The following is a 26,390-nucleotide window of genomic DNA, read 5'->3' as shown; positions in this document are numbered from 1 at the left end:
GGGTAGTTCCACAAAATTCACAAAACAGCCTGGATAAATGTGACAAGTGCTCCAGTTAGAGAAAAAACTTCAGCCTCTCTGGAGAGTGCCCGAGGGCACCATTCCAGTGTGGGAAGGATCAGCCAGGGCTTGTTCCCACCCCAAGAGGGAAGCAGGTTTCTTTCATTCTTTCATTTCACTCACTCTGGAGTTTCTTTGGAAGCTAAATGTTTTCATTTTACATTGAAATGCCAGCAGAAATTAACTTGGATAGGAAGTTGTAGGCACTTCTGTGATATCCATTTAAACAATTTAGAAGATTTTGAAGTACTAGGGGGCTCATTTAATCAGGTTCAATAAAGCAAATCTCCAGGTGAAAATAATTAATATTTGAAAGAGTATAAAAATTAACTGTTCAACATGATTTGGTACAAATACATCCCTACAGATGTAGGGATGAAAGGACAGTTCAAAAATTCTACTAAGTCTTAAAATCAATGGTTGCAAAATTCCAATATGCAATTTGTAATGTTCCTGTGAACTTGCCCTGCCCAGTTTGATCCAAGCCCAATCCTGGACCGTGGCATAAGAGACACTGAATTTCAGTTGAGAAGATATCCATCAACCCTTATTCTAAGTAATGCTAACAACTGCTATCAGAATTAAGGTATATGGAAAAAAATAGAATCCCTGATTTTATAGACTAGGAACTTAGAAGAATGAAAAATTTACAATTTAAAATATGGACCTTGATAGTCAGGACCTATTAAATTTAGTCAGGACCTTATTAATTTTCAATATGGATCTGTAGCTACCCTACAGCTAGAATGATGTCTCTAAGTCTTTACCCAATGTTGAAGCAGAGAGGTTTTTAGTATTAAAGAGGCACACAAGGCAGCAAAATAAAAACACTTGCCCGCAGTTGGATGAATAAAGGAATACCTTAAACTAGAAAGTTCCAGTGACATCACCAGATCAGCCCCTTCTGCCACAGGTCCAGCTCTACTGGAATCAACATCCATCCTGAAAACAAACCTGGGGAAGAAATTAGAGGCTGTGGCTTGTTTCCAAAAGTAAAAGGAAGCAGAGTGAGAGGTGCATGATTAATTCTCCATTAGTATTCCACTTACATTTCCTCCAAAGATAGGGAAATATTTCAAGTGAGAAATCTTGCTCATCAAGCAGTTGAAAGCATTTCTCCTCACTGTGTTCTAACCCTCACTTCTCTGAAGTCACCTTTCCCCTCCATCACACAGGCCTGGAGGCTGTCCAGGTACATCCCTGCAGGTATCCACTGGTACTTCACACTTCTTCACTGAAAAAAAATTAATCTAAGAACAAAACAGCTTTTAAGAGAGTAAGTTTTAATGTAAAATACACAGGTTTGAAAAAGCAGGACCAGTAACATTTCATCCCAGAAAGCAATTACAGAAGCAAGACGTTTGGATTTTAGAAAATGTGTTTAATTAATAATGCTCATTAACTACACAGTTTTAATCCATAAATACAAGTTAAAGTCGTAAGTACAAGATAAAGTTGTAAAAAAAAAATCTCAAATGTGTGATACTTATTTTTAAATTTATTTCATTCTTATGGCTGCCTCTTAATATACTAAAGATGTGGAAATCAGTGCAACTTAAAGAGCTACCAGACAAAAACCTCTAAAGGATGAAGGAGTGCTCAGCAGAACGTATGTTCATCTCTACCTTGCACCTTCTTGTTAAAGGAACCACATCAATCTTTGGTAGTGTATTAAAACACCTCAAATAGTTAATAGAGACAAACATTTAAAGGTTAACACTGTTTATATTCCTATTCAATCTGCAACACAAATTTCTTTTCTGTATTTTTTGTTTATTTTAAAAAGGACACTTAGGAAGTTTTGAGGGCTTGAAACTACAGACAATGGGATCTCTTCCTTTGCACTGAAGTCAGCAGCAATTCTGTCATTGTCCTAGTAGGTGCAGACATGGGCCTGACACATTTAAGGAAGTGGGAGGAATGGATCCAGTTTGTACAATTCATTAGAAATGATTCATGGCACTTTTTCATGGATGGACAGAAAGATACCATAACAGAGCATACAATATAAAACCATAAACACCCTATCACCCTTAAATAAGAGGTGTTGAGTTTGCAGGGTTTCCTACAGAGAAATTTCTGATTCTAACCTGGACAAGGGCTTTCTGAAATCAATACAATCAAAAGACATTAACATCATCCTACACAGGGTTAGTCCCAATACAAATGTGTTCTCTTTAATTGCTCATTTGAGGTACCTTTTTCTATTTACATTTACAGTATGTGCTGTTGTCAGTGTAGGACCAGATTAGACTGAACATTAGAATAAATGCAGTGCAATTTCTTTCTCTCTTGGGACAAACCAGTGAGTAAACTTTAACATGATAGGAATGTTTCAAAGTGAAAATTGAAAACACATTTCCCCAAGCCAGGGTTTCTCTATGTACAGCACATCTTGGAAAAGCAGCATAGCATCTCTGCATGTTTGCTTTTCATTAAGTACAGCACAGAAGAAGTGGCCAACAATCTTTAAGAAATAGGAACAAATATAATCAGGGTGAACAAACAAGTGGCCAAAATATTTTTTAAGAGAAACAACTAAGAACTAAAAACACCAAGTCAACAGAAGCAATGAATCATGTATTTATGGTCAAAGCAACTGTTCAGGGTTTTTTCATGTTCATTAGCAATAGGTCAGTGTGAAATGTCAGAAACTCAAAAGGGTCAACCCTGTGTAGCACTCCTGCAGGGCTTCCACCATCCTCCTCCTTGTCCAGACCAGCTCAAAACACCAAATAACAACACATGATCTTGGCATACAATGCACTCAATGCTTTCCACATCAGCCTTCAAAAGCATGGTGCTCTCTGTGGGCTAGAAAAAAAAAGGAATAGAAGAACATGTAAACTCTGTCAAGGAGTTGAAAAGATTAAAAAAAGAGAAGATAAAAATGTATAAATCAGTCAAGGGAGAACACAATGTGCTAACAACTGTTTGATAATACATTTATAGGGAGCCTAAAATATGAGATCCCTTAAAATCCTGATTGCAAATGGTTCCTCTAAATTAATACTTAAATTGCATAGTATGTAGCCTTGAGAGTTATTAAGAGATTTGTTTAACATTTTGGGAATCAAGTACATTACACACAAAAGAGATTGTACAATGAAATTGAAAATATCTTTTGAATGATAGCTAACTTCTACATTGAAGGGACATAATTTTAATGCAATGTCAGCTGCTACATTCTGAAGTGATTAATGATGAATCAGGCGGGATATCTCCATAGGAATACCCTACCAGCATCTTGCTTTTCTAATGAAGGTAGAAATGAACAGTACAAAATACTTACATTTATAAAAGATGGCTTTAAAAGATGTGTGTGGAAGAAGTTTATGAATCTTTTCTAAAACTTTTGCTTCACTTGCTGAAGAGGAATTCATGTTCCAGACTTGCACAACATCTTCAAGGTCACAACATCTTCAGTAACCCCTATTACTTCATCATCTGCAGAAGGGGAAGAACCATCAAGAAATACTTTAAAAGTGAGACATGTCTAATTTGCTACTTATGTATTATGAAACAGTGCCCAAAAGCTGGAAAAAAAAATAAAGATGTGAAAAAAGAGCAATCTCCAGTGAGGAAAATACCAATGCTCAAACCAGACAAAGCAGTTACCAGAAAGAAGTTATTGGAAATATTACCTCATGGTGGTTTTTATGAATTGCCATAGGATTATTCATCTCTGCTATTAGCACTCTTAGACTTGATTAGAATGGAATCACAAGACTCCCTCCAGTAAGGTCAGCAATATGAACTACTAGAGACAATTTACCCACAGTGATGTCTACAAGCAGAAATGGGAGGATGAGGGTGAAACAACTAAAACCCCAGGAAAAGTACTTGGTGGAGATCAGACACCAGCTTTTCCAGACTTTGCTCTCTTTTTCCTTCATATTTTGTCAAGGCAGCAACAGGAAAAAAAGAAAACAAAATTAATGAAATGAGTAAAGCCCCAGTCAGGCTGCTGCTGCCAGTGCTGGTAACTCAGTGCTGCACTGAAGAAGCCCTTTCTGGTGGGAAGTTCTCAGGATGCAGCTTTGTGGAGAGCTCAATGGCCATGCCACAGCTGGGGGCAGTGGCTGCTCCAGCTGTGAGCTCCATGGCACAGCTGCTCTGTGCATCCCAAGGAAAGGGTTACCAACAATGCACAAAGGTGGTGTCAGAAGCACAAGGCCAAGGGCAAGAACTAACTCTGGGGACAGCAGAATATAATATATTTGCTTAAACCGACCCCAAGACAACCTTATCAGTGTATAAAGGCTGTGAGAGACCATTTAAAAGGTTATTTCTGAAGTGCTCTGTAAACTTGAGAAAGGCCATTCTTTTTTTGTGGAATAATAGCCAGTGAAAGACAATTCCTACCAGGAAATTCACTGTCACTGTAACAGCCACTTTTATCAGATATTCACGCTTAGAAGAGAAGCAAATATGGTGAAAAGAATGATGGAGAAATGTCTCAATCATTACCTGCTGCACAGCAATCTGTAAACCGCTCTCCAATAGTTGCTAGCAGTAGCTCTTTCCAAGCTGCAGCCTAAGGAGGCAGAAGAATATTACATTCACATTATTATTTCTTAAATTGAAAGTTAGGTTTTCTAGCTCAGTTTTGAGTGTCTTCTCTTTCTGAGGTTGTCTAGACAAAAAGGAGTATTTATTGTAAGTGCATGCTGTGTTATATAATTAAATGTTGGGTCTGTACAAGATGTTTCATCTTAGCCAAGGAGAGGCTGTGCCCACGTCTGATGAAGAATGAAGAAAAAAAGAAAAAAGAGAAACAGGCATAAAGGTGTTATTTATGCTATTTACAAGGCACTGAAAGCTGGCTGAAGTTCACCTTCAAGGAAACCTTTCAGAAGTGACTGAGGCCATGTGGTGCATAGTTTGAGAGATCAAAAGTATCTTCATGTCAAAAAGGGGCTGTCATTCAGCCTCTCAAAAACAAGGCCTCTGGGGTCCCTAAATTCACTGCCCAGTAATTCAGGCTCTCCAAACCACTTGTCACTTCTGACAATCTTCACACCTTGGATTATAGGAGGAAAAAGACAATTTCAATTTCAGTCTTTTGTGACCACTTGGGACTGTGGGGGAGGAAAGCTGCAACTCACAAGGAAAAAGCCCACAGGCAAAAATCAATTAACTTTTGGCTGAAATTTTGACTACCATCTTTCAGCATTTAATGCCTTCTGCAAGGCTGTCACATTTTTCTGACACTTCACTTTTTCTGTTTAAAGGCCTGATCCAGAGCACACTTACACACATAAACACCATGTGTGAAGAGGTCAAATCTCCTTTCTGTGGCAGTTCACAGAAGTTACTCACATGCATTTGATTAGAGAGGCAAAGAGAAACACAGTTATTTCATTAGAGCTCAAGGACATGCCTGAATAGACTTCATCTTTCACACTTTTAAATTAAAAATATATATATAATTTAGCATAGATTATCAGGAAAAGCTCTTTCTATTTTTCTTTGTATGCCTATAAGCAAACAGTCTTGAGAACAAAGGTGATTATAAATCACCAAATTGAAACACTGTAGCTTTCATTTTTTTATAATACATTGCCAAATGTTATCTAAAGCAAGAGATACGTAATTATTGGAAAGTAAAATTCTGCTCTTTGACTTTAAAAGGTTATGAAAGTTAAAGTAGTGTTTGGTTGTTGTGTTGGGTGATGCAAGAAGTAAAAACCTTTACAACAGTTTTATCAAACAGAGTTTAAAGAAACTCCCTTACTAAACAAGGTCTGAGTAAAGAGTCAATGTAACATACCGTACTTTCTTTAGGGACCTTCATTTTCCATATTCCTCCTTTGGCATTGCTTTCTTCTTCCCTGTTATGGGAAACAGATCAGTGAAAATACACATCCAAATCCACATCTAGATAACCCTATGTTTGTGGTTTAATTTTCCCAGAAAAATCCCATCTGAAATGCAATTACTAACTCCAGGCAGCATGACTCTGACTTCTGACATCAGAGATAATTCTTTCATTGTTCATATGAAGTCTATCTCTCAACACCTAATCCTTTTCCTAAGTTTTGTGAGTTGGAAAACACTTGTATTTTCCCTGACTACAGACCATCTTTGAAGTGGCTGCACACTGCATGGGAACAAGCCACAAAACAATTTTACATTTTACTATGGTAACCTTTAATTTTGGAAAACCTCTGGCATATTTTCACAGAAGCAGCTTTTTACTCTTCCATTTATTCAGTTTAATAAAAGAACATGAGCACACTTCATTTCAGTTTTGTGACAGCTAGAAATTAATTGCCCTTATTAAAAAAAGAATGGAGCTGCTGCAGGTCAGGGCAGATGTAACCATTAAACTGCCTTGTAATGACAAAGGCACAGTGCACTAATCTGTGAGCTTCTCAAGTTTATTCTGTCACAATGATTTTTCTAAGACTTTAAATTAGGGCTTCGAGTTTCCTGTAAAGACCAAATTAAAGGAATAACCTAAAAATTCATCTTTGGATTATCTATACCCAGTGTGACTCCTACAGATTCCTCAGGACCAATGGTCTCCCATCAATCCTGACAGATTGTACATTTACATCCAGAGGTGGACAATGAAATTACAGTCTGTGTTTCTAATAAAGACTCTTTGGTACAAGTCCCTTTTAAACTGAACAAGAACCTCGGGGTTTCCTTCATTGGTCTCTTGAGTTCAGGTGTTTGCAGCCAACAGAAACAAGACCCTCCTGTCCCAAACCTTTCACTCCTTCAAGTGATTCCAGTACCCATTCCCAGCAATGTCTGATGACAGCACACGTACCAAAGCGGGCGCATTTCTCCCCTCATTACATCTCAGAGGCAAGTTTGTCACAGGAGGAATGTTGTTGTAGACACTCCAGAAATCCTTGAAAAGGAAAAATATTAGTTGCATTAACACAAGAGAGTGTTTCATGAAGATTTATTTCCTTGCTAATTTCCTCTGAACCAATTACACATCCTTCTCCTGGAGAATTGGCACCTTCTATGTCAGAATAAAATGCTCTGAAAGGAACTTCTTACAGAATCATTTCTACTTTTATTTTTTTTAGATGCCAATCCTGCATATGTGAAGGTGGGGAAAAGGGAAACAGTCCAAATGTGGATTATCCTTTTGAATCCAGAGGGAAAAAAATCATCAAAACCAGAGTTACACTGACTATATCAGAACAAACCAGTACATAGAATTTCCTTCACATATTAAAAAGACATATTTATATCAAATATCCACCTTGCTTCACTTAAGCATAATTATGATTATCCTGAGTTACAAAAACAACACAAACAATAATGCTGGTGAACTAAATGTCTAACCAGCAACCAACTAGTTTGTCTGAGTGAAAGGTTTCAACCAGATGCAAAGAACCTGAAATGCACATGTTGATACAGGAGTGGGGGAGAAATGCAAAGATTCAAGTTACCAGGAACCATTGGGTTACTTCCCAATGTTCCTGCTGGTAAAAGCAGAAGCTATCAGGGAGGTTTGGGATGGATAAAAAGGCACCTAAAAGTAGTGAGCAACAGGGAGGGATGATTGAAAAGATTCCGATCTCTTTACTCTTTATCTAACAGTTGGGAATAGAAAGGATTTTTAAAGACCTAAGTTGCATCAACATGTGGCGATGCTATATTAATCATTAGTGCAACTCATTAAGTATTATCTAGACATAATATGTAAGTATTATCTAATACATTAAGTAATATCTAATACTTAATCACTAGTACAACTTTAGAAACAAGGATTGCAACATTATGTGATAAAATTTTGTGGCCCTTGGCAACTCTGCCTAACAGCCATTACCTCTACCCAGCCACAAGAAGAAATTGAAAACTACTAAAAATATGAAAACTTGGTATGAAATACCCATTTCAACTATGATCTTACTCTTAAATGGTTGTGTACCCAAACCCTAAAGCTACTTGCAGAAGAAGGAGCAAAGAGTATACTGGTACATGGCTGTGGAAATATTTGAGAGCTCTTTTTGTCCTGAACTAGGGATGTGGTTTGGAAGGTTTTGTGTTTGGAAATCTCATGCAATGTACAAAGTTGTGCAGACCTTCATGAGAAAGCCTTATTTAAAATTTCAGTAAATTGCTACAGGTGTGCTTCTCAAAGAGAAAGGTCTGGCATTACCCTAAAATTTCAGAGATATAGTGAAATAGTCAGCTTAGCACTAAGGTGAGACAAATGCCATTTTGCTACGCACTTCATGCTAAATGTGGTATTAAAACAGAAATACAATTTTATTTGCAAGAGACACCCACTGCTAGGCAATGGCAGATGACACAGACATGCAGAATTTCTTACTGCTGCAAGTATTACACAGTTTAAGAGTCCATTAATTCAATTTGCTAGAATATTTTTTTAGATACATACTCAAGGAAAAAAAACTCACCAAAAAAAAGCCACATGCTGCAATTTTTAGTGTTTGTGCAATTAATTTCTGTATTAGAAAAAGGAGAAAAGGCTGGAAAGATATTTAAAGTACATCAAATATTCAATGTACTAGCGGAAACACAGGAAGGTTTAAGAATCCACATGCCCAATCCAATATTCCTCCTCCTTTCCCCATCCAGAAAGCCAAATGAAATGCAAACACTGACTAGTAATACAAACACACAACACCAGGACCACTCACGTTTCACAGCTCAGGTAAGCAAAGCCACAGGTGTGACTCATCCTAGGAGGAAAAACGAAACTTGAGGTGTGAAGTTACATTAATAGCATGTGGCAGCTCCTGCAGCAGAGCCAGGCGCCGTACCTGCACTGTTTGTACTGTATATATATATATCTTCTTCAAATTTAATGCACATTCAGCCGCTGTTGTACCAGGAAGTGACCTTGAAGACAAAGCACTGATTAATTAAAGTATTTATTTTATCAAGGAGGTGGAGAAGGGAGATGGAGAAGGAATGTGAATTGCATGAGTGTGAGGTTGAAATGTTCACATGTCAAAGGGGAAGTCCAACTCCAAATTATCATGAATCATTTAAAGATAGGAGTTAGAGTTCTTTAATACTTGCGAATAAATTAATATTTGCCAGGCAATTCATAAAACTAAACAAAAGTATCAGGATTTTTAGCCAAGCAGCACAGCGCTGCCCTCAGAGCTACCACACACCATCAAAGCTCTGCTATTCATTCACAGGCGACCAGAAGGGGACCGCATGACCCCGCCCCGGAATTATTTTCAATTGCATTTAATACACCCCAGCCCCCGTTTTTAGCATTTTAAGGCGCCGCCGGTGCTTCACACTTTGAAAGGGAAGCTCATCCGCACGCCTTGTGCTGCCGGGCCCTCAGAGCGGGCCGCTAGGTGGCGCAGGCGCACAGCCGGCGGGACAGCGGGCACGGCGGGGCGCGGGCAAGATGGAGTGCGGGCACGGCGGGGCAGCGGGCACGGGCACGGCGGGGCAGCGGGCACGGCCGCACCTTCCCTCAGCCCCGCACCTTCCCTCACCAGCGGTCACACCCGCCACGAGCTCCTCGCCCCCCCTGAAGGGTGGGACATGCTCACGGGCTGAGGGGAAGCACAAGTCCCACAGGTCGGGCTATGGCACCCAACGCACCCAGGGAACTTCCATGTCTCCAGGCAGTTCTTCCACACCGGCACTGATGCCTTCAAGCCACATTTACCATCAGCACGCCCTGTAATGCCAAGACATCCCTGAGCATCCAGTGAGACATCCTTGGGCTGGTCTCACTGCCCGGCAGCCTGGTACACCAGGCGTGGTTCAGCTTTTGTAGCTCGCCCTCACACTGACCATCACCAGCTCCCACCTGGAGCTGCTTCTCTCCCTCAAGGGCCTTCAGGGGAAGCCATCAGAGGAGTGGTTGAGGTCACTTGGTCTGTTCAGCCTGGAGGAGACTGAGGGGAGATCATTGAGGTCTACAAGTTCCTTGTGGGGAGAAGCAGAGGGGCAGGCACTGATCTCTGTGGTGACCGCTGACAGGAGCCAAGGGAACGGCTGGGCCAGGGGAGGTTTAGGCTGGATATCAGAAAAAGGTTCTTCTTTCCCCAAAGGGTGGTCAGGCACTGACCAGGCTCCCCAGGGAATGGTCACGCTCCCATGGCTGCCAGAGCTCCAGGAGCGCTTGGACAATGTTCCCAAGCACAGGGTGTCCCCGTTGGGGATGGCCCTGTGCAGGGCCAGAAGTTGAACTCAATGATCCTCATGGGTCCCTTCCAACTCAGGATATTCTGTGATCCTTTAGGCACACAGCACCAGCTGCATCCCATCATCTGAAAGGTCTTTTCCAACCTAAATGGTTCTATTTATAATCTTTTCCATGATTCTTCAGTGCGTGAGACATGGGATGGTGCATCCCACACCCCCAGAAATCCCTGTGTTCCTGTCACTGCACTAACATTCTAACACCCACCTTACAATTCCCAGCACACAATCCCACAGGCACAATTTTGGGGGAATGAGGTCAAAATTGCTAAGGCACATTCAATTTCTTAGAACTAGAAACATTTTTCTTTCCCTTCAGAAGCTGAAGTAGGATTTCTAAAGAAAAACGAAGATCAAAGACAAAAGCAACCTCCCATTGTGTCTCAGAAGAGGAAACAAAAATGTGTAAAATTACTAAATCTGGAAACAGAAGCAAGAGAGCAGGTTTAAGGAAACAGAAGAAAACGCAGCTGTTGCTCGGGTACCGGCTGAATAAAGGATAAAAGCAAACCAGATCTCAGCATCCCTCCCTGATACATGTGATCAGCATGAAATATGTCCAGGGAAACACTGAAGTTACTCTCAGTTGTTACAGATATAATTGAAGCTCTGGGCAAACCCTAGATATTCATGTAGAGGAAGAAATTTAATATGCAAAACTCCTGAAACAGCATCACATCTTCAAAAGTCTAATAATAGCTCTAAGGTTTTTTCAAGGCTCCTATTAAAATAAGCTGCTTTAAAAATACATACAAAACCAGCAGAAAAATACCTCCCAAGTTTTTCAGTATAAAACAGGCAAACTCACATCTGCTTTACTATTTGCTTGTTAATTACCTGAACTAAGAACATTACCATGGTGAAACAGGCAGGAAACAAACAAACAAAATCAACAAGAAATTGCCATGGCACAGCTGGTAGTCCAGTGGCTCATGAACTATGACAGCTCACATGAAAAAACTGATAAAACCAGCAACAAAAAAAAATATGTCATCAACATGATAAAAGGAATTATCATAGCAAGGTCTGGAGGTCTGGGATTTTTTTCATGCATGTGTTTTGGCATTTTTTATGTACACTTTACATTCAGCATTAAAGAGCAAAAAGATAAATTCACGGTATTTTACAGAAACAGAGCCAGTCAGATTACTTTTGAAAGCACACAAAAAAGGAAGTAAGTTCAAACAGACTTTGAAACTTATCAAGTGATCTATTTGTCAGTAGAGAGAAGTGGACTCACAACCAACTACCCCTTGTTCTTTTCTTGCTAACCATACTAGCACCTCTCTACTACGGCTTTGTTCCATGTAGAATGGAACACAAACAGGCAAAACCTGAGAAATTTTGCCTCTTTTTGTCTCACCCCACTGCCCAAGAATTTACTTCTCTTCTGGATATTTCTGCAACTGGTGGCTTAGCAGTCACCAAGGCATCTGGCATTACATATGCTGTACAACAGACACTATCATCACTTGATATCCTTGTGCTGACACTGCCGCTGAGCTGCTTCAACAGTAAGGTCTACTCAAACAGAAGATTAAAATGCATTCTCCAGCCATAGCCTTCAAAGGCTACCTAGATCATTATGGTAGCCATTTAACAAATTTAAAGCCATTTAAAAGAGCAGCTAAGACAGGTAGACAGAACATACCACTCCAAGGTTATAAAATGGTTCATTTTGATAGTTGCAAATAATGTTTTCCAGAGAAACTGTGACCAGCTGGCAGAAAGCACCAACCAACCAGAAAATTACCTATTTTAAAAGTTATGGTGAGTGACCATTTATTCCTAGTAGCCTGCCTGGTAAGTGCTCCAGGCCCACCCGATTACAGTGTTATTTCAGCCTTTCATTCAGCTCTGGAAAGTGTAACACACTTATGGATATGAGCATGAGGACTCAAATGTTTTTATCTGAAAAACAAACAATCAAGCAAAACCAAAATCCTATTGAAAATAACATAATTGAGAAAATTATGATGCATTAATTTAAAAGTTCAGGATCATTTGCTCCAGAATTTACACCTGCACAAATTTGGTTTAATGCACGAGTATAAGACAAGGACAGTATTCTAATCAGACAGACAGAAGAAAAAAGCATTGAATTTGCTACAAAATTCCAGCCTGCTGACAAATCTGAACTGTAGTGTTTCTGTTTCACCTAGAAACTTAGCAGATCCACACAGATGACCACTCAGAAGTTTTGTGCCTTGAAACCCATGAAATTGGGATTTATTTTATTTTTAGTTGAGTACACATTTTAAGTTAAGTTTAAATTGATTTAGCAGAAATGACAGATGATTTTTAAGTGAAAGAATCTGTAGAAATTCCTATTTCTGTAACTCTCCAGCAAAAACTTGCACTTTAAGGTAGGAGTAGTGAGACGATTGTGAACTTTACTAAAAACCTCAGTACATATGGTACTACAAAACAAGACCCTGCAAATATTGACCCTCGAAATGAAGCCATTATTGGATTCTTCCCATTCAGATAATACTGCCATCAACAATACAAATAATCCAATATGCCCTACTGACCTGTCAGTTACTGCCATGGTGAACAACTCATTTCCAAGAACTCAGCAGGCCCTGCTAATCCCCGTGAGCCCTGGAACAGGAAGGAGCTGGATCCCAGCACCAGCCAGGCACTGACAGATCCTCTGGGGGTGGCAATACTTGTTCTGTCACCACTTCACCTACAATTATGCATCTGGGTTTCCCATGGAGAGTCTGCACATGAAATATTTCTGTGCTTCTCCTGGTCTGCCTGTTTCATGCCCTGTGATGTTACTGCATCATCAGAACATTTATAGGAGAAAATTTAGTGCAGTATCAGGACTATTTGAGCTGCCTAATCAGGCCAGACCTACTGTACAGCATCTCGTGGTGAATCACAAAGGAACATGGAAAGAGAAATAATCTCCACAAAATGAATCCTAATGCCAGCTTTCTTTGCTACTCCTTCATTATTTCAGCATGAATAAAGAACAAAGGATACAAAGATAAATTCCATTGTTTTATCCATGAATAAACCTCCAGGTGGTTGCACTTATGTTAATTTCTGATGCTGAACTGTAGCTTTTCTGTTTTTCTGAAAAGAATTAAGTATAGAAGTTGTTTCATATGTGCTCACACTGGCCTTTGTTTCCCAGTGGGAATCTCATCACAGCTTTAGCAGAAGCTTTAAAAGCTGCCAAGCAGTTTTGAAAATACCGCTGTAAGTGCTTAGCCACAACTGCTTTTGGTATAAATAAGCAAAATATTTATTTACAAAGCATAAAGTCAAAAACATGCTGTGGCAACTAAATAAATCTGGTAATCCATTCTGAATACAAAGACTGATTTCAAGCCATCAAAGCCTGTCAAAATGCACTTACCGGATTGAACATTCCTATAATATTAACCATCATTTTTCATTGTAAGCCACCTACTCATAAGCTGTAATAGATGAAATAGATGATCCTAGATAAATAAATTTTGCTATAGGGAAGAAGGGAAATTATTAAGTTTAGTTTCAAATATCTGATGTGTTCAGTTAGGAAGATTAACACATTATTAAAATGATTCAGTTATCAAAATGTATCTACTCAGCTTTATATAGATTTCATCTACAACATATAGAGAGAAAAATCAGCACCTAAGGACAATACCTTACGTAAGAATATTTTGTCTTTCCTGGAGTAGACAAATAACATTGCTTATTTGACAATGTTTATATGCACATACTTACCCCCACAAAGATACTGAAGAGTTAAACTATTCCTGCAAGAGAATTAAGATTATCTAAAGGGCATTGTTTGAAGTCAGGCAAGAAAACAGGGCAAGCAGGCCATGATCCTGCAAAATAATGGGAAACTGGGAGGAGACACAGGCAGGACAGCTGACCCCATCTGACCCGAGGGATATTCCACACCATCTGACATTGTGCTCAGTAGATAAAGTGGGGGAGGAGGAGGAAGGAGGGATGCTTGGAGTGATGGTGTTTGTCTTCCCCAGTCACGTGGGATGGAGCCCTGCTCTCCTGGAGGTGGCTGAACACCTGCCTGCCCATGGGAAGCACTGAATTAATTCCTTGTTTTGCTTTGCCTCTGTGTGCAGCTTTTGCTTAAGCACGAGTGTAAAGAGCTACCAGCATGAATCAGCCTCCCAAGGTGGCACCAAAAGCCCCTTCAAGCTTGCTGAAATTCCCCCTGCTCCCTAACATCACTGCAGGCAGGAATCCTACCAATGAGACATGTGGGTATGAACGTGGAAATCTGTAGAATGGACAAAATAAATAGCAGATCTAAACTCGTGTTTTCCAAACTTCTATCACTTGACCTTGGAACATTTTAAAAAGGAAATCTCATTTATCTGAAGAGTAAAACACCTGCCAGCTTCTCTGCATCTTCTTTGGAACTGCTGACCTGCAAGCATTTGAGGATCACAGATAGGATCTTTTTTTTGTCAGACTGGTGAATAATATTCCCCCAAAGCTTTCATCATGCTCATTTTCCCAAGGCATTACGGGGTAAGATAGCAGAGAGCACTGTCAGATGGTTGCTATTTCAGACACGGATACCAAGAAAGGCTTAGCACCGAGGGGAAATGCAGATGCCCTGTGACACGTGTGGGATGATGGCAACGAACCAGGACCTGGCCACAGGATGCCAGCCTCCAGATGTTCATCCTGTGCCAAGGCATTCACAGAAACAAGTGCTGATGTAGATAAAATAAAGGCATTCACTTCTAAAGCAGGAGATGGATCCAGTGCTGCTATGATAAAAGCAAGGCCGTGAACCCCAAGGGTAGCACATCACTAGTTGCTACAGAAAGTACCACTTAGCTGATGGATATTTATTTTAACAGCATGACTTAATGAAAAGATATGTTTTAGAGATCTTAAAATTGTATGTCATGGATCTCTCTCACAGTAATTTAATAGAAAGAGATAACTATGTATCCATCTCAACAGCTATTTATCTTTAAGCGTCACTTCTTCCTGCTTTTCTCTGCAAGTACAGGGTAAAATGTAGCAGCAGTCAAAAATCAATATCATCTCCTGAGGAAACAGCACTGCTCCACACTAGGTACTACTGAAGTCGGTTAAAAAAGTGCCCACAGTTATATTCTACAGAAGGTCCAACTGATACAAGCCTAAGCCTCCATCAAATCTCTGTGGATGTACCAGTAAATGTCCCAGCCACTTCTGCGGGGCTCTGCAGAGGGATGGCAACTTCCACAGACAGCAGTAAATTAAGATCACAGTTCCATTTCTTGTCTGCTTTTTAATACCTTAAATGATTTTTGAGTGTATAAAACATGTAAAATTTGCAGTCATTTTTGTTTCCTGTCATTATTCTATCCCTGTTACTGGTAAACAAAATACAGTTTTGTGTATTTATGGTCCCCCAATTTTTTTTCTTATATATACACTCTTGGATTTATAAGTTAAGAAACAACAGTACTAATTAAATGAATTTACATGTGATCTGAAAAATAAATAAAAATTATCTGTAGAATAACTGAATTTTAAGCATCTAAAGCATGGTGGAATTCTTAAGAAAAAGAAATGAGAGGACTCAGGAACTCAAAATGGATTTTAACTGCTGACACTGATTATAGGAAATAGACATGCTTATCTCCACATGGCTTATGTAAACAAACAGACCTGGTTGGTAACTTGATTAAACACCAGTTCAAATGATGCTTTTTAAAAACAAAGAAGCAAAAATTCAACTTAGATCCTGAACCTGACCAAAACTGCGTCCCAACTGCAAAAGGAATAATCAGAAATAATTGCTGGGTTTATTTATTAGATTTGATGTGCTGGACCTGAGTTTTCAACAGTTCCTTGTTATTTCTCTGTCATGAGTTGGAAAGTTACCAGAAGAATAACTAAAGAGTAGAATTTTACCAATAGCATGGGGCAGTATATTGAGTGGCAAAAAAGCTGATAAACTTGCTTTCTGGAGTGGGGAGAAAGGAGGGTTAGGGTTAGGGTTAGGGTTAGGGTTTTTAAAGCAGAAAGCCCCGAGCTCCAGGCACACTGCAGCTGCAAAAGGAGTAAATGCATATTGTTTTTTATATATCCAAAAAATAAATGGAATAGTTCTTGCTCAGCTTAGGTACTAAAATTAAGTCAGCTTTGGCCAGGACACTGTGTAGAAACTTTATCCTGAAGAGTGAAAACAAAAATGAAATAGAAAATTGGCTCCAAAATCACTCTCATGGAAACCACTGTGCAGACTTTCTGGAGCAGCATCCAAAGGAAGGTGGTTTAACATCTCCCAGAGAACCAAGATTCCTGATTGCCCAATAGAAGCTGAGCATTGACAAAAAGGCAAACAAAAGTAAAACCTTACCCTAAAGTTGTTACATAACTGATCATTCTGTAAAATGCTTCATGGGAAGGAGATGGCATCTCACAACCTCCTGTGAAAATGGAACAGGAGCTTGCCAACTTCTGGGCCAGGTGATCCTAGATTTCTCCAGGCAATTAATAAAGGAAAATATTGGTCCAATAGCTCTTTTGGTATATTAAAAGCAACTGGCAGATATGAGCATGAAGAAGGCAGTACCTACCCCAAGGTAGTGTATAAGTTGGAAAGACATCAGTCTTTCCAGGATCCTTGATGCATTCCAGAATCACAGCTCTCTCTGGTTCCCACCACTTGTGAAGGAAGGCTGAGCCTCATCCAAAAGCCTTTTACAGTTAAATATGAGCATAGACTGACTTCATCATGCTTTAGATTAGATCTTTATTTCTTTACCTAGCCATCTTTGGGGAGCTGAACTGGCTTAACCCAGCATCCAGTCCATGCAGCAGGTATTACGAGACTGGAATTTCTTACTTAGCTTTGGACACTGGGCTTCTGCTTCCATCCTTCCCTGTTCCCCGCACTTGGAAAGCACTGGGGCTCTCTGAGGTGCTAAAGAGATACCCAGCAAAGGTGAGGTCAGGAGCATAAATGAAAGAAACCTGACAGGTCTCAAAGTTACATGTTGGAAACAAATTCCAAACATCTTGCTTTTCCTGATTTTCTAGTGAAATATCTGCAGTGTTTCACTTAGATATTGCTTCCCCAAACATGAGGATCCCAAAATAGCACCATCCTCAATGCTATTCTGTGTCATAATGTTATTGGCACCACATCTGGCACTGGCTTTGATGTGGAACATGAGCTTAAATGCTGATCTCTTTTCTACAGGCTTCCCAGTGTACAGCTGAAGGAAACAATGTGCAAGAGTCACACGCTACACACTGCACAAACCGTGTCAGCCTGGACTGCAGAGTGAGTCTGGGATGGAAACCCCCCACTACTCTGGATATTGTAAAAAAATAAGTACATCTCAAAGATAAAAATTACAGGATATAGTGTTTTTATACGAGCTCCCTGCTCTATGGTTCAGCTCACGGGGATCATTTTCTGCATCACGCCAGCACATTTGGTACCTGTCCAAGCCAGCAAAGCAAAGGCCCCCTCTGGAAATAAACCACTAGAGGGAGACTGACTTCAGCAATGGAACACCCACAGGGATAAAATCGTGCACATCCATTAAGAAAACCAACCAGATTCACATCAAAATTGCTCTTTGTGTTTCTTCTTCACACGTAAAAGTGGCTGAAATTAAAGGGTCAAGTTTGGCTTCATCAAGGTAAACTGAAGGAGCATCATGTAAATGGGATCAGGCAGTCACGTGTTCTACTGTTTGTTAGAGAGGTTAGGCCAACTCTATTAAAAAAAAAAAAAAACCCACACCAGAAAATAACCCAGCCACTGAAAATACTAATAGCTGTATCCTAGCAACATCACGGATTCCATGTGGACTTTGTTCTGGAGTCTACAGTCCTATTTCATCAAAATTATTGACTTTCTCAAAGTCTCTAAACGACCATCAAAAAAACTGTTAGTGCTTAAAAAATACAAACATTTAATTAGTCACATTAATAAGAAAAAACTAAGAGCAGCATTGCATGCTAGTGCTCCCTTTTCATGGAGCTCAATTTAGCTTCCTTTGAAATCAGTGTCAAAATTCCCACTTTATTCATTGGTAGCAGAGCCTCTCCTTCGAGGAGAGAAGCTGGAAATGGCCCTGCAGAACTTGGCAGATGAGGTTTGTCTCCAGGATGAGCTCACACATTGCACGGATAGAATTCATACAGCTCTCCGTGATCCTCCCAGTCATCATGTCCTTATTGCAAAGGTAAATCAATTGGCATGCCAGTGGCACCCAGAGGCTTTCCACAAGGCTTCTGTGCTATGCATATAACCAGTGCCCTTTTCTCCCCCTAAGCTTTGTTTTTGTTTAACCCCAAAAACCTTTTTTAAGATCTCAAAAAATGTGGAATCCTGCTGGATCTTCCCAAAGGCCCAGGCCCTGCTTCTCTCAGGTGTGAAGATTTCAGGTTTAACACAGCTGTGGGAGGATTTTTTCTTATCACCGAAGTGAACTTTGTTAGATAATAAACAAAGGCAAAAGGCCAAATAAATAAAAAATGAAAGAACCCAACCCTTCCAAAGAAAAGCCCTTTGCACAAAAGGAATGCCTAAGAATAAAGCCAATCCCAAAGAAATAAGCTCTTACCCTCATCAGCTTGCATGATGATCCAAGGAATCCTGGGCATTTTGGCATATAACTCAGGGTTTGGGCAGGCTCAGATTTTGGTCACAATTTTCACTCAGATCCAAAGTACATCACAGCTTTTCTGACAGTTTTCATCTGTTATTCCAAGCTCTGCTTCAACAAGTTAGCAACACCTTTTACCAGAGAGAAAGCACTATTAAAAGAATATTTTTCTTTTCATCATTCTGCCTTAAAAGTTCAGTTGATAGGATAGTGCGGTGAAAAATATTTCTAACGCTTTACTTAGCCCACAAAGTTGGTTGAGACCCACCAACACTTTAAAACTGCAAAGCCTTTTAATGTGCTAGTCCTACAGTTCAAAGTGAAATGACAAGAGAACGCCTTTGTTGAAGAAGTGATTTAAATACAGAAGGGTCAGTTAGTGGCATTCAGCTCGTGAGCATGAATCTGGTGATGGCTGGATTTGAATTCCAGGCATGGCACTGAACTGTCTGTGCTGCTCCAGCGGCGGTGGTGGAGAGCTTTGAGCTGACCCCACGGTGTCACAGGAACACTGCCAGATCATCACTCCACTCCAACGCCCCAGCAGGGGTGTTATCTCCACAGACAACACCCATTTAACTATGAATTTAGCATTCAAGCAGTGCTCATGGACTCTCTGGTACAGTTAAATCTCACAGTTTTAGTCACACCAAAGGTTTTGCTTTGCTCATCCTTTCGTTTCCACCAGCTGTGGGGGGAAGGGGCCATAGGCAAGGAGAGGATATCCATTTGCACAGAGTGCCAAAATAAGGGAGTAGTTCTGGCTTCATCTAAGCTGTGCAGGGTAAACCAGCAGGAAAGGTAACAAATAAGGACAATGGTGCAGCAAAGAAATAATATTTCAGATTTTATCTACTCAAAAGATGGTATCAGAAGGTACTTTCAGCACTTCAAATAACTCTGTGATGACCAGATTAATTCCAAAACTGTTCCAACAAGAGCAACTGAATAAAAATTTGAGAGTTGGATGCCAAATTCTGCTCCTAGTTATGCCTTGAAAGAGAGCTGTTTGGCTACTTTATACCTGGGTAAAAAGGGAGGGAAAAAGTAAAATACACAACATGGATAGAGATGCTTTGACTAGCCAAGCAGATTTGAAGTCTCTCCCTAGCATTTTGTAGGAGTAGCAACCTCAGCCTATTGGCCATGGTCAATGGGATTGCTTTTGATGGTAGACACTGTAGACAATGAGTGGAGAACAGTAAGGGTTGAATTCATATATAGAGAATAAAAACTTACCTTCACACTGGCTTTCAGTTGTGCATTACCTCAATTTTTTTTTAACGCAGTGAATTTTCTGGACAGATACTCCCAGTAGGTCTATTCAAAAGCAAAGAGAGGGTAGCAATGGAAATAATTTGGCTCACGACCAACATAGCCACCTTTTGTTCTGAAGCTGCCCACACTGTCCATGGCCGTTTCACTGTGATGAGGGTGGTGGGTTCATCCTGTAGAGATGAGACAGCACAGCCTCAGTGCAGGGAATGGAACGTGCTTTGTGAGGGTTCAAGTCACACACAGGGAGATGTGACAGCAGTGTGCAAAGCCTGGTGTTGCCTGCTTGTCCCACGGCCTGGTTTTACCTCACCCTGTGGAGAGGCTGCAGTGTGCACATGCACACATGGAAACAGAACACATTTATTTCAGGACTTCACAGCCCTTGCTGCTAACAAAGAACTTGGGCCCGAGAAGCACCACAGCAGCAGAGCCAAGGGCTGGCAGTGCTCCTAAAGGCAATAAGCTGCTTATCTCTGGCCTAAGGAGTTTATAGCACCCATGTATCCCCAAAAGCTCATTAGCTCTTCAGCAAGCAGCTGAGACATTAGATGCACAAGCACAACAGCAGTGGCTTGAGTTTGCTACAGCACAGATAAAACTTCTGGCTTGGCTGGTCTGCAGCAGGCTGGTTCAATAGCCTGAAGCAATCCCACTTATGTATAAACTGGAGAAAGCCTGATCTTGTGAAATGCTCCTTAGTGTCTGGCTTTGCTGGTAGGAGTGTGTGTAGCTAAATCTCAGCCCTGCCATGAGGCTGCATCCGCCTCCCTGGTACCCACCAAGAGCCAGAACTGGCATCTGGCAGCATCCCCTGCCACGTGCCCTGCCACAGCCTCACACTGCATCTGCTTCTCGCTCACCCTGCACCCCTCCATCAGTCCCTGCCTCTGGGACAGAGGGGTGGCAATGCAACCCAAGCAGCTGGCATCTCATGGAAGACAACTACAGATACAGGAAGAGAAGGACAGGAAAATCTGTGCCTGGGGAGATTTTAAAGGAATGGTTTCTCATAACTATCTTGGCATGTCCATGGGACTGGATAGCAGCTATGAGCTCCTGTAGAAAGCCATCATGTCAGGGATATTTCCTGTCTCACAGCAGCTATTCCTTGTGTCACAGGGGAGGTCTTCCACAAAGGAGCTGCTTCTGAAGAACAGTGTGTCACCAACAATTCAGCAGGTTAAGTTTAGCAGAGACAGTGATAGAAGTGAACAGGAAGGAGCTATTCTTCCCCTCTGCTTTTCTTCCCTCTCCATTGAGCAAAGCCTTTAAAGACCAGGTCACTCTGCAGAAGGCTACAGAACTTTCAGCAAGTGGCATGCATGGAGGTTTTCACAGCCATGATACCTGTGTCTGGTTATTTCCAGTCAAAATAATCTCCTACTCAATTATGGAGAAGAATAGAGAAGCTCAGCCTGACTCACAATCACATGGGGGAAAAATGAGAGGAGTTGTTCAAGTTCAAAACGTTCATCTTGCTGTGGAGGAGGATTAGTACTGCTGTGGAAGGAGGCTTTCTCTCCCCCTGCAACAGCACAGCACTAAGGGATGGAAAAGACCCGAGTCCACTTCCCTGCTGTGCCAAATATACTCCTCCGTTCTTCCCTCCTCCCTCCCCAGGAGAGCAGATGAAGTATTAAACAGCCAGGAATAAGCCCTTGAAAAATGTGATTGCTAGCTGTCAGATATCCCTGTGCCACAGATGCAGCTCTGGGACTGCTCGCCTGCACATCCTCCACTGCCATCCAGGAAATCAGGATTCAACAGTGACATTAATAGTCCCATCCACTCTGGTGTCATCTGTACATTTTGCACTACTGTGCTAATAATTATGGGAACAAAACCACATCCAAAATCCTTCATTAGTGTTTTGCTGAGCTCTGCTGGCCCATGCCCTTCCCAGCCTGATGGCAGTGCCCCATCCCCAACCTGGCATCTGGATCCTCTGTAAACAAGAGGCAGGGTGGAAGTTTTCCAGCATTGGTTTAAATCTGTCTTTGTTTCACTGGCAAGTGCCATACCTGTGCTCTGGTTACAGAGGGCAAGCATGGCTCCTGTGCAGAGCAGTTATTTTGGGCAGTACTGTAAATGTTGCAGATTTTAATCTCCTCACGCTGTTTTCACATTACCCAGTGCCCAAACATTACCTTAATGTGTCATCTTCTGTTCTGTCATTGCCACAGAGTATTACCATGATCCTTGTAAACACCCACAAACCTGCCTCATTAGCTCCTGACACTCCCTCCTCCCCTTCCAGGGATGACTGATAGCCACCCTTATGCCAATGCCATTCCCTAGGCTGCAACCTCGTGCTTTGCTCATTCTCCCCCTTCTCTAGGGCTCGTATCAGCTCTCTCTCCCATTGCACTGATGGATTTTAAGTTTCCTTGGCAAAAGGACAGCTTGTGTAGCACCCTGGTCCCTGACTCACTCCACTAGGTGCAAAGATAACACAAATAATGAGTGTCATCCAGAGAATTTCTGGGAATTACAGGAAGCTGGGAAGGAGGACCTTTAATCTTTTTCTGCCAGATCCAGCTGAAGCCTCTGTTATCCCTTTTTGCTCCAGCCTGACCTTTCCATCTCCTTGATTGCAAAGCCTGAAAACTTTTCCTTGCCTGAATTATCTGTGACAGCAAAATTGCTTTGGCTGACTGCTCTCACCTGTCCTGCTTCCCTGTGGCGTGTCAGCCATGGTGGAGCTCAGGGATTGTCCTTCAGGCATGTCCAGACGTTTCCTACTTCTTCCTTTACATCACACCAGGGACAAGACTGATTTCAACTACACTGTTACAGGGCTACAGGACACTTCTCTTTCCAGAAACGTTATGCAGAGCTCCCAGCCACAGGAACACAAATAAAACCACTAATAATAAATAGACAAGGATTCAGGAAGCACACCAGTGACTGATGGAAAGAAGGCAATATGCCACAGTATTTTCTGCAAGAGTCCCTATTTCAGCTGTCTTTCCTGCTCAAGGCAGTGAGAGGAGAACATGAAGAGGCAGCCAATTCAAGTAAAGCACACTGAAAGGTCAGAGGAAACCATCTAGCTTGTGCAGCACCATTTTGTAAGCAGAGAATAGCTCTTCATTAAACTCGTTCTGTGAAAGTGATTGAAGGGAGAAAGGAAAATAGCTTAACACTCTCATTACAATCTCTGGGAATTACCTGTTCCCCACGACTGCTTTGATGAGTCTGGCTATGCCCAAATCAAGCGACACACAGCGTTTCCAGCCCCCAGCATGGCACTGGAGGAAGGAGCTCTGTGTTTGAGTGCCCAGGGTACACCCATGCACAGAGGGCTCCCTGCTTGGCTGGGCGCTGGACACTTGGCAGCACCAAAGATGAAGGCATTGCCATGTGGATACAGGGACAGTCCCTGCTGCTCCTTTTGACTCTCAGTGGTTGACACTTCCACAGGCACTGCAGTCCCTGCAGCTGGGAAGAGCTCCTTGAGCACCCCAGCAAAGGGGTTGCAAAACACGCTATTTCTATTTTTTAGTCAAATGCTATAAGTCTGGCACTTATGTCCAAGCTGAGTCTGAGTCTGGACGAGGAACTTGTTTGAAGCTGATGGGTCTGATGCAACAAGACATGAAGCAGCCTGAATTGGTGTTGGCTTGCCTGTATGGGGTCACCCAGGTGGAGCAGGAGGGCTCTTCTCCTGGCAGGGTGTAACTAAGAGGCAGAGTTATCCTGGTGGGTCTAATGCCAGGTCAGCCCCTTTGGGAGGCGAGGAGCCTGCTCATATAAAGACTGTTAACCCCCTGCCTGCCCTTTATTTTCTTCATTCCTTCTGGCTGTCCCTTTAGTGTCACATCTCTCAGTCAGCCAAATTCTAGGCTCACACCTCCTATAGCACTGTATAACAGCCTCATCAGGGAAGCAGCCCTGGGAAAATGGATGAAACACCATTCCCTGCCGGCTCTCTTCTCGCTACAGGTGGAAGAAAGATGAGCTAGCAATTTGCTGCTGGCCTGGCAAGATAGCAGTGAATTACGGCAGCTCCTGAGCCAGCTCAGCTGCGCTGGCGAGCGTTCAGGGAGAGGAGAAAACCCTTCCCGCAGGAGCGGAGGAGGGAAGCAGGTGTGTTATTCCCTTTTGTTCACTTGATGGCAGAGATCACAGAGCTAACACGGGCCATGAGGGATCCTCGGCTCCTCTGAAAAGCCACATGGCCCCGAGGACAATCGATCCTCGTACTCGTGTTTGGCAGAGCACATTGTCCTGGCAGCCTGCCGTGGCAGAGCCCGTTCCTGGGCTGCACCGGGGCCAGCCACACACGCGGTGTCCCCAATCCTCCACAAAGACAGAGGCGCCAGGGCTGCCGAGGGGACACCGCGAACCCGGCGCTCGAGTCACTGCGTGGATGTGAGAAACGCCTGGAAAATTGCACAAAGCACTGAACAACCCGTGGGCAATTCTCTGTCACAGTAAAACTTCGGTGCAAATGAGAAACCTAACAACTGAAAACAGCTCAGATGCACTGGTAGGAAGCAAAAAGCAGTATCAATTATCTACCACCTATGTTTTTTTTTCCCCTCTCAGGATTTCTTTGGTTTCCTAACAGTGCAATAAATAACGGACATAAACCAGATCCTGGGGCAAATTAAGTCCTGTGTGATACAGATTGCCCTCGACACATCTTTAGGCCAAAGTCTGGCTTTAGCTCACCACTGTTAAAATGCCAGGAGTTCAGCAGAGCTGCTCTGGACGTCTGGTGGCACGATCAGGGTCAGAGCCTGGTCCCTGCTACACGCAGAAAGACTTTCTGAAACCAGCCAGAAAGATCTGCTCGAAAGATGCTCCACCAACCTTCGCTTTTGGGGCCGATGCAGATGATTTAATTGCTACAGTTTCTGGAATAACGCTGAATTTACTGATGGCTTTTAATAGAATGCTCAAAAAGGATTTCAAACGTGTCCTTCACAAGAGGCCATGAAGGAAACTCAGTAATAGTACGATAATTGCATTAGCATCTCCAGTGAGCCCAGGGCCGTGCGTTGGTGCGTGCCTTACAAGGCACGCAGAGAGGCCTTGCCCTACATACACAGGGGTGGCAAAGTGGGAGAGAGAGGACAGGGATCTGCGTCTCACTGGCCTACATTAAACTGCCCATTATAAACATGCACCAACAGCACAGGTGCATCAACAGATGCTCTGTGCCAGTCGGGTCAAATGTGGTTATCCAGCTCACAAAACCTGACCAGCCCTCTGTGGGTCCTGTGTAACTAAGCCTGGGAGTTGGTAAGCCCCTGAACAACACAGAAACATGGAGAGCATCCTTTTTGATCTTCTTAAGAGCCCTAGTCAGACCCCAAATGACAGGTTCCACTAGGAACCCAAATGTCAGTCTCCTGACTTGCAGAGGCACCTTTTCCTTGATGTTCATACTGAAACATTTGCCCTGTAAGCTTCCTGCAAGCCTCCTTCCCCTCCATATCCCCCTGCCAAGCAAGGGACAGCACATCCAGCTGCTGCACTGCAACAGGTGCAGCTGGACTCGCCTTGCATGCGAGCAGGAAGTTCAATGGCCATTTAGCATGGCCAGATCTAGCAGAAGCACACTGGTGACTGAGACACGGGTGTATCACTAATGTGTGGCTATACTGAAACAATACACATGCCGTAGGTACCGGTATGCGTGTATATGGGATTATACACACACACACACATACACACACACACCTGTTTTATGCCCAGATACACTGTCTCCATCAGCTACGAACGGCATCACGCTCCCCGGAAGGGGATGCAGGGGATGCAGGGGATCCCCGCCAGGGCCGCTGGAGCCGGACACATCACCGCACCGCACCGCACCGCACCGCACCGCACCGCACCGCACCCCGCGGCTCCCCCGAGCCCCATCCCGGCACTCGCCCCCGGCGGGAGAAGGGCGGGGGCCGGGGGTCCGGCTGCGGGCGGCTCCGCTCCGCTCCGCCCAGCGCAGCCCCGCTCCCATCCCCGCTGCGGCAGCGGGACCTCCGCGCCGCTCCGCGCCGCTGCGCGCCTGGCTCAGCCCCGCGCTCCGCAGGGGCCGGGCTGCGCGGGGGGCGGAGGCGTGGGCGGAGGGACGGAGGAGCAGCAGCAGGAGGAGGGAAGGGAAAAAGGAGGGAGAGAGGGAGGGGGATTTACCCCATTGTCCTCGGCGGGAGCTGGGCAGAGCCGCCGCCGCCGCTGTGCGCAGGCTCGCCCGGCCCCTCGCCCGGCGCGGAGGAGCAGCAGCCGGCGGTAAGGGGAGGCTCCGCAGCGCTCCGCGCCCCCCCCTCC

The 26,390-nt window shown here is 42.9% G+C and overlaps 1 protein-coding gene across 1 annotated transcript; it reads right to left on the bottom strand.

Annotated features, from left to right (window-relative positions):
* Positions 1-1,400: 1,400 nt before the first annotated feature.
* Positions 1,401-26,390, bottom strand: EIF4E3 (eukaryotic translation initiation factor 4E family member 3). Its single transcript, XM_058032139.1, is given in 9 exon segments — positions 1,401-2,874; positions 3,353-3,475; positions 3,478-3,507; positions 4,531-4,597; positions 5,834-5,894; positions 6,842-6,925; positions 18,798-18,970; positions 20,079-20,287; positions 26,256-26,390. Coding segments are annotated over 6 exon segments (339 nt in total). The 5' UTR covers positions 6,868-6,925; positions 18,798-18,970; positions 20,079-20,287; positions 26,256-26,390; the 3' UTR covers positions 1,401-2,842.

This window comes from Melospiza georgiana, chromosome 11, assembly GCF_028018845.1.
Source record: "Melospiza georgiana isolate bMelGeo1 chromosome 11, bMelGeo1.pri, whole genome shotgun sequence".
Classification (NCBI taxonomy): domain Eukaryota; kingdom Metazoa; phylum Chordata; class Aves; order Passeriformes; family Passerellidae; genus Melospiza; species Melospiza georgiana.
This window is presented reverse-complemented; position numbering and strand designations above follow the sequence as displayed.